The sequence below is a fragment of the Chlamydotis macqueenii genome, chromosome 2 (genome assembly GCF_036417535.1).
Source record: "Chlamydotis macqueenii isolate bChlMac1 chromosome 2, bChlMac1.mat, whole genome shotgun sequence".
In the NCBI taxonomy this organism is placed as follows: Eukaryota; Metazoa; Chordata; class Aves; order Otidiformes; family Otididae; genus Chlamydotis; species Chlamydotis macqueenii.
This window is the reverse complement of record NC_141557.1, coordinates 65,991,522-66,005,374: the sequence shown is the minus strand read 5'-3', so window position 1 is coordinate 66,005,374 and position 13,853 is coordinate 65,991,522. Positions and strand designations below refer to the sequence as shown.

The 13,853-nt window shown below is 37.9% G+C and overlaps 1 protein-coding gene across 2 annotated transcripts in view; it reads left to right on the top strand.

The window, feature by feature from the left end:
* Positions 1 to 13,853, top strand: part of CDKAL1 (CDKAL1 threonylcarbamoyladenosine tRNA methylthiotransferase) — a 416,940-nt gene that overhangs the window by 58,911 nt on the left and 344,176 nt on the right. For both annotated transcript variants that reach the window (XM_086743159.1, XM_086743160.1), the window contains one exon: positions 9,698 to 9,782. In XM_086743159.1, the coding sequence (XP_086599285.1) occupies positions 9,698 to 9,782 (85 nt within the window). The remainder of the gene's footprint in view (positions 1 to 9,697; positions 9,783 to 13,853) is intronic.

Below are 13,853 nucleotides of genomic sequence, written 5' to 3'. Positions count from 1 at the left end.
TCGCTCCTGGATATGGTACCTTAAGCCCATATCTCCTGCTTTTCAGAAAACTGATAAAGTAGCAAATAGATGAGGTGTGAAGGTAGTTCTGAGAAAGTCAATAAATAGCTAGAAGCTACAATTTAATAAGTGTTTGGTCATATCTGGCTCAAATAGCTTATATATTTTAACTCTTTTGAAAGTGATAGGTGGAACCTAAGTCCATATTCCCTGTGGCATCAGGTATCAGGAGAAATAAGTGGAAGCAAGGCATTTGAAATCAATAAATGGCTTCTAGGTACAACTTAATGCAGACAGAATTTGGAGAAAAAAGATTGTGAAACAGATAGAGGAATAAAATTTAGCTTTAATTTGCAGACTACAGCAAAACACTAATCCTGGCTCTTGTGAAAATGAATGGAGATTAGGAAGTTACGGTAGTGAAGAAGTTCAGTGGCATGGGCCAACTCCTATAGGGCAGGTGTACTGAAAAAGTAAGAAATCTGTGGAGTAAAGCTGGTCTCCAGATTAAAGTTATGCATTTATGGTCTTATTTAAGGGATTTAATTACCTCAGAGCTATTTTATAGTATGCCTGAAATGAAGCAAATGCTGTACTTGAATCTTCTACTTCAGTGCTTCGAGCTTCCTTTTGTTGGACATACTTGTGGCTTGCAGGGGCTAGAAGTACGAGAGGCTTCAAGAGTAGGTCATTCAAGTGATGCTGTTAAATTTTATAGAGGCCTTTGGTTTCTGTCTGCTGTGCCTAGGCCAGCAGGTTGTTACCTGGGTGCAATAGCTGAAGCAATCCTCAGATTATATTTTCTTCTTTTTCACCTACAGACATAGTGAGGGAGAGCCGTTAACATTTCATTAGCTCTGCAGATAGAAGCATTTATTTAAGTGAGGCTTGTCAGAGTGTTACACCTAAGGGAGATTAAAATGATCTTCCTGGGGCAGATTCCAGTCATTCTTTCTTGGTTCTGAAATATTTATTACTGTTTACAGCAAATTCATATGGAATCATATGACATGTGCAGAAAAACATAAAATTTTCGTTTTTCGTTCACCTGTGGCTTTGCTGTCAGCATATGAAATTAGCTGCTTATGCTCAACTACAATGTTTTTTTTTTTTGTATCTTATAAAATATCACAGTATGTGATATTTCCAAATAAACAGTTTAGACAGCATTTCTTACTTGCATTTTGTGTCTTGCAGGTCTCAACATCATCAGTTTCCCTTAGATATTACTGTTTGTTTAGAAACTCTGATCTGTAAAACATAATCAAATCCTCTTAATCACTCTTACTAGGTAAGCTTTCTTCTGAGATTATAGATAAAGCAAGTGCAGACTTCTAAAGTGTAAAAAAAATCTGAATGCAGCTGTTTTTCAGTGAGCTGCATGAAAGCTAGAGATTCTTCTGGAGCTCACGTGTCAGCTGTCATCCTTCTGAGGCAGTAGTTAGACTTCAGTAGATGCTCTAAGACAATTGGTAACACATCTGCAAGAGTTGTGTTTGAGCATTCATAGGGAGTTAGAACTATTAGAATCTGGTTTTTGGTTTGTTTTTTTTTTTTTTGGTTGGTTGGTTTTTTTTGCCTTGTTCCATAGAAAATATTCAATTTAATCTACGTTTCAGTATTCTCTGTTGATTTGCTATGCTACTCAAATTACTGAAGGAGTAGGTTTTGGGCATGCCTTAAAACTTGTTGTCAAAAAGTTGCTGGATGTCACTGATCTGTCCTGTAATGATGTAGACTGAAATAGCTTGTGCATACAAATCTGGGCTATGGCTTTGTGTTTAGGGACAGTCCCGAAGTCAGAGACAACTTGGTTAAGATCTTGGCTTATTTGTGTAGACATTCTGTATGGCTTGATCAAGTTATAGAGACTCTGAAACTATTTGTCTACGTTTATAACATGGAAAAGAATTGGTGTAGGGCAGGGTGCATATTTAATATGTGGATGTTGAAAGTGAATCAGTTAATATTTGTAATATGTTTTGAAACTTTATTTGCATGGCATGGTGCAAGACTTTTGTTGATGGCTGACCTCGGACTGTTGATGACATAGAAGCAATCAGTCTGTATTTGCTCATTTGAGTAACTCTTGTGTTTTGCGTATGAAGCTGTATGTAGGGAGTACACAGAGACATAAAAGCTCTGAATCATACTGCCTGTGCTGTTTCTGGAAAATCAAGCACGCTTTTCCGAATTCTGTCAACAAAACAAATTCTACTTGTGTTAATCACCAGAATGAGTCGTTGGAGTTATTTGTGTGTCATTGTAGTGTAGCCTGGCTAAAACAGGCTGCTTGACCTTATTCCTAATGCAGCAGGACTTTCCTTGCGAAACAGATAAATCACTCATTACTACTCTTCATATTGAAGTTATTAACACTGATCATAAGTCTTCAGTGAAGTGAAAGGTGCAGCTGACTCTTGGAATGCATCAAGATTATGCTTGTGCTCAAGAGCAGGATGAAATGCCCACCTTAGAGCACCATGCTGTGGCACCTGCATCTGCTGCTGCTGGGGATAATTTGTGTGCCCTAGCATTAGGTGGTACTCGGCTGAACAGACTCTGGCTATGCTTAGACTTTCTGCCAACACACCTCTTAGCTAGCAATGAGATTTCTCCTCTCTTGTTTTAAGGTCTTGTTTTGTTCAAGGAATAGTTGTATGATCCACTTTTCTCAAAGTAGTGAAGTCTTTATAAAATTCAGACTGCCTTTTCCACCTTTGACATGTAACACCATATGTGTAGAGACCTTTGGCTACTTGATGTCCACAAAAAGACATCATGACATGTTGGAAGAAGCTTTCTTTAGAACATGGTCGTGGATCTATACTCATAACGGGGGTACCTTTCCATTAAGATGTGTATCTGGGAGCCGTTTGACAAGACAAGAAGAACTGTAGAATGTAGAATAAAATCCAGCACAAATTCAAATGTTTATGGCACATGGCATGGTACCCAGCAGATGAAACTGAACGATGTATTTTGTTCTGATCAACAAAGATAGCAAGCAGATAAGATGGGGAAATGATCAGTCTCTTTGATTGGAAGAAGTATGAGATGTTCAGTGGCTGCACGTGTGTGTTAGCTGTGGGCTTAGGAAAGTTAACATTCAAGTGGAAAAAAAATTGAAAGGAAACTGTTAAAATGCCTTATGGATACTGCAATTTTAGAATGTAATTACCTGCTACTCTTCAAAAAGAAACATTTCTAGGTTTAGCCTTTTTAAACCTAAATCTTTTTACAACCTGAAGCATCCTTGGGTGCCTTAATGCATGGAAAATTTAGTGAGTTAGAGAAGATGAACAAAATAACAAAGTAACTGTCAATTTTCATTGTCTGTGCTGGGAAAACAAGGCAGAACTCAAGAATGAGTTTACTAAAAATACTCAGTTTCTAAAAGAGGAGAAAATGGAAAAGCTTACTTCCACAATTAGCCCAGTAATTAATTAGCTCAGTTAGTAGAGAATAACAATAGCAACTTTACATATTGCAATTTAAATTAAATACAAGAGACATGACAGGAGATTTTTTTTTTTAATTGAAGACCTATCCAAATTACCTGATTTGATAAGTAGCCTGTCTTTCCTTGTGCAGCTTTAAATCATCTACAGGGTGAACCCAGTTGTAGTATTTTCATTAACTGTGGGTGAAGCCATCTGTTAGTGAACAAAGTACCTCAGAAATTCAATGGAAAAACAGAAGTCATATTGAAATTGAGTTGACCCTTTTATATTTTTATATAGTAATACTTGTGATAAGAGATGAGTGGAACCAGTTTGAAAGACATTTGCAATCTGCAAAGTTGGTACTTTCAGCATGTGTTTGGGTGTTTTGTATCATTGATAAATGCATGGTAGGTCTTTGGAGGTGGGAACTGATAATGTGGCTCTAAGATTTCAAACAAATGCCATCTGGAAGTTCATGATAACTTGTGGTTTTGATTTGTAGTTGTTGTTGAGGGAGCAGGCAAAGGGGAAGTGCTTGTTTGGAATCTTTTCTGTAAGACATGTTATATGAAGGTTGATAGTTAACCATAGATGATATGAAATATTGAGAACTAGCAAATGGTAACTAAGTATTTTGTGTGCCAAGGTAAGATCTGGAGAGAAAACAGCAAAAATAAAAATTTGCATTCTCCTATTCTCACTCTTGTTGTGTATTTTTTCCTCTGCCAAGCAAGCCTATTGTCTAGAAACAAATAACTGAACTTAATGTCCCCAGAGAAAGATGTACCTTCCTTCTGCACTGATGATTCACAGCATTTCTGAGCTAATATTTATGAAAGAGATTCTTTCCCAATACTTGCTGAGGTCGTTCAATGCCCAGTGGCCCAAGAAATCGTTAAATTAGCCAGCACCTAATTTCAGTAACCCAGAGCATAAGAGTGGGTTTCTGTGATACGGGGATGTTGAAAGAATATAAGAAGAGAAGTTGGGTAACTTTGTTCCGGTCAAGATGCTGGATGACTTCTGTATTTGGTTGTGAGATGTCCTCATGCTTAGATTTGTGTGTCTTTTGTGGGGAAGATGGTTCAGATGGCGTCCAGTTGTGAGCATATGGTCTGGATACACAACCTGGGTGCTACTGGATTTGGCTCCAGAGCGTAAAATGCCAAGCGAGGGATCGAGAGGATGGGGCAGAGCTGTTTGGGAATTGAGAATGAACAGGACAAAATAGTAATGAGGAGGTCCATAAGTGGGAACAGAGGCTAGAATACAGCACATGAAAGCAGAGAAACTGGAGGTACATCTGTTGTGCAAGACACAAGTAAGGGAAAATCAGAAAGGGTGAGAAGGGAGACTCACAGAGAGCTTAGGAACAGGATGAGGAGAGCTGGAGGGAAAGGCCACAGGAGAACCTTCTGTAATTATAGGGAAGGATCTCTTTGCAGATTGAAGTTACACAGATTGGTGTACAGGATTTAAAAGGATGCCATACAAATTGTGAGTCACATTTTTTGAGCACGCAATGCTGAGCAAATCTGTTGTGGTTTCAGTGCAGAGAGGAGTGACGTGCTCAAAGTAAAGAAGAACTATTCTTTTAGGCCTTCACTGTCTGTGTTTCTTCTGCTTCAGTACTCTGTGTGTGTTTTGATTTTTTTAAAGGAGATGTTTGGGGGGGATTGGAAGAAAAAAAAGTTTTGGAAAAAAAAGAAAGAAAAAAGGCAAGTTAAAACACCAAGTCAATTGTTTAGTTTTCAACTGATAGTATTATTAGAGTCTTCTAACGAAGTTATACTGATTTATGATTTCTAAGATGATAACAAGCCCCAAAATGCTAGTTAGAAAAGAATTGTAAACATTGTTTTCCTCTGTAGGTATACTGATGTTTCAGACTCTTACCATTTTATCCTCTTAGTATTGCATAATGTAACCAATTCATGTTTTCCAGAGCTTCCCAATTAAGTTAAGTGTTCAGAAGTTTCCATGACCTTTAGGTTTCTTTGTACTCTGTGTTGTTTTGCAGTATGATAGACTTTGTGGTTTACTTCCAGTGTAGCCTTTCTTTTATGGAAAAGATGTCACAATGCAAAAAGGCCATGGTTTTGAGTTGTGTTTTTTGAGCATTTAATACAATGCTGATTTGACCTAGCTTTTTTCCTGAAAATGTCTCAACATAGAGGAAACTGTTGAAGTAGCTCATGAAAAAAATGGTCAGCAGCAAAATGTTATCGTTTAAAAAGTATAAGTAGGCTGAACATATGGCAAAAAAACAACCTGAAGAAAGAAGATCCCCTTAGAGAAGTTTGTTGCAGGATACAGTAAAGGGCACCTCTATCTTATATTCACTACTGTTGTTGATGTTTGCTGTGATTATGGCTATTGCTTCAGTTTTGTCTGTCACAGCAGATCTGCTAGAAAACCTTCTGTAAAGGTTAATTGTCCTCTTCAGTCAAATCTGTGAGAGTTCCCAAAGACAAGCCTCTGTTCTTCACTGAAATTGTGAAGGTTTCTCCGAAACTTTGTGGTCTAATGGAGGTTTCTGAGGACAAAGGGCATCAACCTGCTGAATGAATGAATCCCAGCTTCACTGTGACTTTAGAAGGTGGAGGATGGCATTGGAAAGGATGGCAGGTGGGGACCTTCCAAGGAAGAGTGCACGGGCTGCCTTAGTAGGCACAAGGCTACAATCATATGATGTTTACTGTCCAGACCTAAATACTTTACTCTGTCTTCCTGGAGTACAAACAGAGAAACCTCAGGTCTGTCTGTCCCTGCCTACATAGACATGTATTTAGGTGACTGAGCTTATTTGTCAGAGCTGTTTTACTCTTTCTTTGGGCACACATGGAACATTAGTGACTAGTCATGTAAAACACTGATTAATATATGTATGTGCATGTGTAGGTATGTATACATATATTAGGTTTAGATACATATACATATACGTATATATACACATATTCATGCACACACACATATATATAATATATTTTTATATATAATATTATATATAATTTTTTTTTATATAAAATTTATTTATCTCCAGTTCCTCCAACCCCCCTGCCTCCCTGAATAAAGAACCCTTACCTCTGGTGTTCCTTGGGATTAAGTAATTATGAAGCCTCAGGATCTTGCTTCTACACGCCAACTCCGATCTGATGTTTTGGTCCATGTTTGTTTCAGCTTGTCCATCAAGGCCTTGCATTTAGAAGTGCATCAAATGTTCTGTAAGCAAGATGTGAATGTTGATGAGTTGCCACTGCAATGTTGTAAAGTTGCATATTTTCCTGCAAGTTGATACAAAAATGCCCTCTTTGTAAATATTTTTTAAAAACTGAAATTTGCTTGAGAAAATACAGTAGATCATAGGGAATCTACACCTGCATGTAATTCCTTTAAGTGTGAGCAGTACGTTAGAGAACTAAGAAAATTCAGCTATCGTTTTGAAGAGTTGTGGTATGAACTCTTACTAGTAAATACATAGAACATATACATAATTTTAATGTCTATATCTGTATGTGTGTATATATATATATAAAATCAAAACTAGTATATAAATATATCCATATAAGAAGGAATGAGAGTTAATAAGAAAAAAACAGTAAAAAATAAACAGAGGAACAGAACAACTAATACTACTGTAAGGAGAGGACAAGCCTCTGCTACCCTTCCATTTTCCTTAAATGATTTTTGTTATGTAGATTATTGAAACTTCTTTTCCTGAAACTGTTCAGGAGTTTCTCTTCTGCAGAAGAGTTTGTTCTACACCCTCTGTTCCACAGAGGGTGAAACCTCTGAAGGAATGGTTTTGAATGTACGTGGGAGATTTCTTCCTCTGTGTAAAATCTGTGCAAGTGTTGCAGTTGTTGTCCCTTAGGCTCTCAAGCAAGAAGCTAATATATTAATTGCCTGGAATCCAAATTGCTGTATGAAACAGTTCCTGTTGGGTTAGTGTTGTAAGGTCTTTCTAAACTTAGATGTGTTGTTTGTTCCAGTGCTGTTTTGAAGGAGGGGGTTTTATTCTAGCTTTAGGGAGAACACAGGGAGGGGGCTGCTGCTTTCACACTTGGAGACCATGGTACAGAACTGAAACCAAGCCCAGAATTGGTCTTCTCTGCATTAAGGCATCTCTCCTCCCAGTAAAGACATCTCTCTAGCTTCAAAATCGTTGCACTCCACAATGATGTGTGACTGCTGCGGGAACTCTGCGCTTCTCTGATCAATGCATTCGCAGCCGCCTTGCAGTGTACTTGCAATGTCAACTGCTTGTTCTGTCATAAGCCCCCAATTCTTGATGGTGTGCATTACGGGTGCGGAGCTGAATTTATAAACATTTTAGTCTGCTGAAAAGAATAAGAAACACCAATTTTTGGCTGTGTTATTGGAAAACTGTTTTAGAAATGTGTTTGTTGTCATACTTGACGGATTTGCCTAGGCCAAAGAGTTCACCCTTTTTCTGATTTTGAAACTATTCCTTGCTTTTCTGTACATCATTCCTAATCAAATTTTTGCCTATAATTACATTTTAAACAGTGAGATAGTCTGAAAATGTTTTTATTTTTTTTTATGCAGCCTGAGTTGGAGGAGAGATGGAGGAGAGGTTCTCTGGCTCATTCTTTCATTCCTTGTTTTTTTGTCTTCTGTTTTTTTTTTTTTTGTTTTGTTTTGGTTTTTTTTTACTTCTGTATAGACTAAAATTGAACTTTGGTATATTTGCTTTACATTGAAAATAGTTTAAGATCTGAATGTTAGTTTTGGTGACTCCTTTGTATCGTCTCCCTGTCATAGAAGAGGCCACTCTTTGATCCAGGTTAATGGTGTAAACTCTGTCAACAAAGATTAGAAACTATATGAATGTTTTCTCTTATTTAACCTAACTATGCCCTTCAGCTGCTATTTTATGTGTTATTTTCATTTTACCTACTTCCTAGGTTAAGTGACTGATAGTTAATTGTAAAGCATCGTTTCTTTGGAGAAAATGGCAGTGCAGATAGGAAAGATGCTTTGCTTTTAGCATTTGGAGTCATAAGCATGTGTATGGGGGAAAAAAGATATTCAGGCATGTGTGGATACAATAATGATGAGTACGTAGGTAAGCACGCTTAAGTCTTTGCAAGCTTTCTTCTGCTTTAGCAGAACGCCAATTCAAATAAAGAGTTCTAAAATGGTGGTTTAGCTCTGTTCATTTCTCATTGGCTTATGTTATTTAAAGATACTTCATTCAGTCCTCAGGATGTACTGAATAGTAGCAAGAATTACACAAATTTTCTTATCCAAACTGATACAAACTCTTCTGATGAATGCTGGAGCACTGGAATATTTGAGATGGTTTATCTTCATTCCTTTATTTGAAAAAAGAAGCTCTAACTTCACAAGAAAAATAACAGTGCTAGTAATTCTGTACTATAGGTCATGTTTTACGGGATTAGAGTTTATATAGAGTTTATTATACTGCAGATAATTCAGAGATTCTGTTCTGTTAATGCGTTTAGATATCAATAGGTTGTGAACATATAGGAAGGTTTGATTCTTGAAGAAAACTGTATCCCTAACTGAATGGAGGCAGACATTTGTTGCATGAGCATCTTTTGTCTGAAAGTTGCTGAACTATAATTATACCGTAATTAAGATATAATCTAAAATAAAAATATGCATCTTTCTTTCAAAATTAGCTACATTGACTTTTCTCTTTAGTAGTTATTTACGCTTTATAAATTCTGATTTTTCTCTTTTGTAGTTCTAATTCACAATAGAGCTGAAGCAGGGATTTTGTTTTGGTAGTGAAACCTGCTTTTGTTCACCACTTAATTAATTTAAAAGGCACGTTTGTGCCTTTTGGTGATCTTTTTGTCTTTGTGTAGGCCGGATCTTTCTGGAGAGTATGCATTTTTGGCAGTAATGACTGTTTTTCTTAACTTTGTTTTCCATGATGTGCAGCCTAGTAGCATCTCAGATAATAAAGGAGAGAACTGTTCATTCTTCCTTTGCCAGAAAAAAAAAAAAAAAAAAAAAAAAGTACAATGGAAGTGCTCCTGTGTGTGTGTGGGGTGATTATTTTTTTTTAAACACAAAATAAACAAAAACTGAAAAACCCTTCCAACAATTTAATTGTTTTAAATGTTTAATATAAAGCCATTTTGCAAATAGTCAACTTATCAATAATGGCCAAGTTTGGTCTTTTTATGTATGATATAAAGTAGGATTTGACAGGTTGAATTATTCCTAACACAGATTTGTATTATTCTGTCTTCTAGACAACTCTGCTGAGGCAGATTTATGGTTGCTGAACAGTTGTACAGTAAAAAATCCTGCTGAGGACCACTTCAGAAACTCAATCAAGTAAGTTCTTTCCCTAAAAAGATACTTAATTATCAAGGAATATTGCAGGTTTTAATTTTAAAAGCTTCATACTTCAAACTTTGTCTGTTAGAGCAAAAAAAAGTGTGCTGAGTTGGAATGTTACAGTGTTGAATTCTGCAGAATGGATTTATAAGGGCCAGTGTATTTTTTTTCATTAGCTTTAACTTGCAAATGACTATCAGTACACTTATTTAGGAGAACTGCTGACCTATTTAGATAGGGGCTTCTTTGTCACTTTTCAAGACAATGTTGTTATATTCTTCTGCAGAGTTGAATATTTGTTTTTTCAAAAGTGTGAATTGCTAGGCTGTTTATTTTTTTTCCTCTACTTAAATTTTACATAATCAGACCTTTCTAATTAAAAGGGTATATACTTAAAACTGGCTATTCCGCTATACATTTTCTTAAAAGGTGAACTGATTAGCCTATAGTAGAAGTCCTGTGAATAATGTGTTTTATTTCTCTGTGACATTTCAATGATGTTGAAAAATATGACATGGTAGTGACTTCTGCCTATGACTTCTGCAGAGGTATGGTTGTGATGGTAGTAACTGAAAAAGCCTATACACTTACAGATGTCATTGCCCAGTATAAATAAATATTGTGGTAGGTTTCTTAAACATTTTACCTTTAGTAAACAAGTGTGGCTATTTATGCAGTCATTTGTTTATTGTGGTGCACTGCGGATGGACCATTTGTTGAAATTTGTTTTGGTTAGAGGAACACAGTTGTTGGTAAGTCATTGGAATGCTCAGGAAGGTAGAGAGGAGAGAGGAGCTGGATATAAACTGCTTGCGGTGCTGGGTTTACTGACAGCATCCCGGGGCTGTAACCTGGAGCAGAAGCTGTTTGCCCACAGTAGGTGGCACAGCAGAAGCTTCCTCCACTCCTCAGAGAGCTTCATTTCCTGACTGCTGGTATTGCACTTGGTGCAATAAGACTGACTTTTTTTTTTTACTGTTGCCAAAAAAAAGGAGCTATTCCCAGAATACTTCCAGTTAGTGTGTGTTGGCCAACAGCAGAAATGATGACAAGATCTTTTTCCAGTTCAGTTGTGGCCATCTTTCTATTTTATTAATCTTATGCCAGAATTAATGTGGTATGGTGTGTGTCCTTAAACCAGTAGAATAGTGTTTGTTAAGAAAGGAGTCTAACTAAAAGCAAATGACCAGAAATGTTTCTTTGAACCTCATGTTTCTGTTGCTGCTCTATGATAAACCTGATGTTACTTGTAGCTTGGGTTTATTCCTCTTTTTCCTTATTTCTCCCTATACTCGTTCTGTTCCAACACATGGATACTCTGATTGTTCTCCATTTCTTCTCTTTGCTGAGAATCACTCCTCTCCTGTGGCAGGCATCGTTTGTTGTCTCTCTCAGATCCTGGCAGTTCCTAATTGTGGAGGACAACTTTTGTTGTTGTTTCAGAACATTTTAATAGTGTTCATTAAATGTAGGGGAGAGAACCGTATGTGGGTGCTCTTTCATGGGACTTGGAGGATGTTTAGTCTTTCAGTTCTGTCTCGGAAAAGATCAACTACTACTGTATTTGGGTTTTACAATAGTGAGGAAAGCTTGCATCTTGAAAGAACACAATTTCTTTCGAATACATTTTAATTTGTTACAGCAACAAACCCAGTGCATGAAGCTTGGGTGATACAAAACTAACTGCCATTATATTCAATCAGTACAGCTTGTTCATAGCTATGGAGATCTTTGGATTTTTTTTTTGATTGAATGACAAATTAAAATTAATTTAAATTTAAAACATTTAGTATGTGGATTGTCAAAGCAAACACACTTTGAGTGGAAAAAATAATACTCAGCACAGTAAGATTCTTCTTTCAAATAAAAAAAAAATCAAGCTGGAGGTGTTATATAGCGTTATAGATGTCCTCTGGGAGAAATATTTCAGTTTTGTTTATTCTTGGCCCTCTGCAACAGTTTCTGCTGCTTAACTTTTCTTGCGTGTATGACTTCAAAATGCAGTGATTCAAACCAGTGTACATTCACACTGATGATTAAAGAATGATTGTCTGAGAAGCTGATCCCTCACTAATTGTGTCTGCTGAAGGATGTGTCAGAACCCAACAAGTCCTGTGGGTTCGACTTTTTTTGACCCCATGTTCTTCTAAAAACAACACAAAACCACTCCCCAGCTCTCCAGACCTTTGCATTGGATGTGTGGATGTGCATACAGCCGATACAAACCAACTGACAGTATAATCTCTGTGCCTTTTTGGCTAGCTCTTAGCTCTTCAGTATCAATAAAGTTGAAGCTACAGAAGTGAAGTGACAATATGGAGGGCGAAGAATTGCTTGGAGAGCATTAGCTTATGGATGGGAATTGGGAGCTTTTCCTGTGCAGATTTTATTCTTGATTAGTCTTAAAATGAGATTAAAGGCAGAGGTAAGCAGTAGTAATAAAGAATGACCGATACAATTAAGTAGGTGAAGTTTTAAAAATTAGTATCCTTCAAAAAAGTAAAGTTTAATTCAAGGAAAAGTGGGAAATAAAGATAATAAACTGAAGCAAATAACTTCCGCCAAGCAGTTTATGTTTATGAAGACTAAGATGACTGTGTAAAGCAAATAGCTAGGCAAAGAAAAAGATTCCCTTGAACAAGTAAAAAGTAGTAAAAGAAGGAAGAAACTGACATTAAGAAGTGAGACAAAGAACACCACAGAGAAGCAGTCCCCATTTGGTGCAGCAGTGGCTCATTTATGTTGCAGTAACTTTTCTTCTGTTTTTATACTTTGCTAAATATCACAGAATATGCGTTATCCCAGCCCTAGCTCCCCAGCTCACAAGTACATATCACCCCATGGCTGAAAATGCTTGGAATGAAAGATTTGCTGGTAGCTGCTTTTGGCAGGATCCTGCCTTAGGATGTGAAGGACAGGAAATGGTCTGTTGTTTAAATGGCTCCAGTTTCGGCTGTTAGGAAATGAGAACATGCGCTCCTGGGAGGGAGGAAGCAAGAGCACGGGGCACAGGGGGGAGAGGGAGACAAGGGCATGGGAGCTCGTATGGGCGCATGGTGTTACCTGCGGAGTTGGTAAGCATTCACTTATCACATGGTGTGTGCAGAGGTGAATGAATTGTCTTCCTTTCCATATCCCTGCAACGTAACAGCCTAGTATAGATAGCACGATGTGTACAGAATGGCTGAGATTGTCAGAGACCTCTGGAGACTGTCTTGTTCAGCCCTGCTCGCAGCAGGGGCAGCTTGAGCAGGTGGCTGAGGGCTATGTGCAGGCAGGTTTGGAGTATCTTCAAGAGACCCCGCAAATGGTCTGGGCAACCTGTTCCAGTGTTTGACCACTCTGTCATCCCCTCTCTCTCCTATCCCCCTCCCCATTAGGTGTTTATACACATTGATGGGATTCCCCAGAGCCTTCTCTTCTCCACGCTGAACAATCCCAGCTCTCTCAGCCTTTGCTTGTATATCAGATGCTCCAAACCTTTGATTACTTTTGTGGCCCTTTATTGGACCCCTTCCAGTTTGTCCCTGTCTCTCCTGTGTTGGGGAGCCTGGAACTGGACCCAGTGCTCCAGATGTTGCACTCGGCAGTGCTGAGCAGAGGGGAAGGATCACCTCCCTCCTGGTGGTGATGCAATGCCTACTGCAGCCCAGGAGGTTGGTGGTGGTCTTTGCCACAAGGGCTCATTGCTGGCTCATAGTCACCTTGGTGTCCACCAGGACCTCCAGGGACTCTTCTGCCAAGCTGCTTTTCCAGCTGGTCAGCACCAGCCTGTCCTGGCGCCTGGGGCTATTCCTCCCCCGAGGCAGGACTTTCCATTGTCCATTTGTGGAACTTTGTGAGGCTTACACATTACATGAGTTTATGAAAATCTAATTTTCATTAAAATGGATATTAAAATAAACTCTATAAAGGAAATAATTCATTTCGGCTAACTCAGTGTTCATTGTGAGTGATTTACTTGTCCTCGTAAAGTTGTGACTATTCTTGTGTATGTTGTGTAGGCTTTTAGAAATACATTCCTACAATGAATTTCTCTTCTGAAAGAAAAATAAGCACTTTTATTCT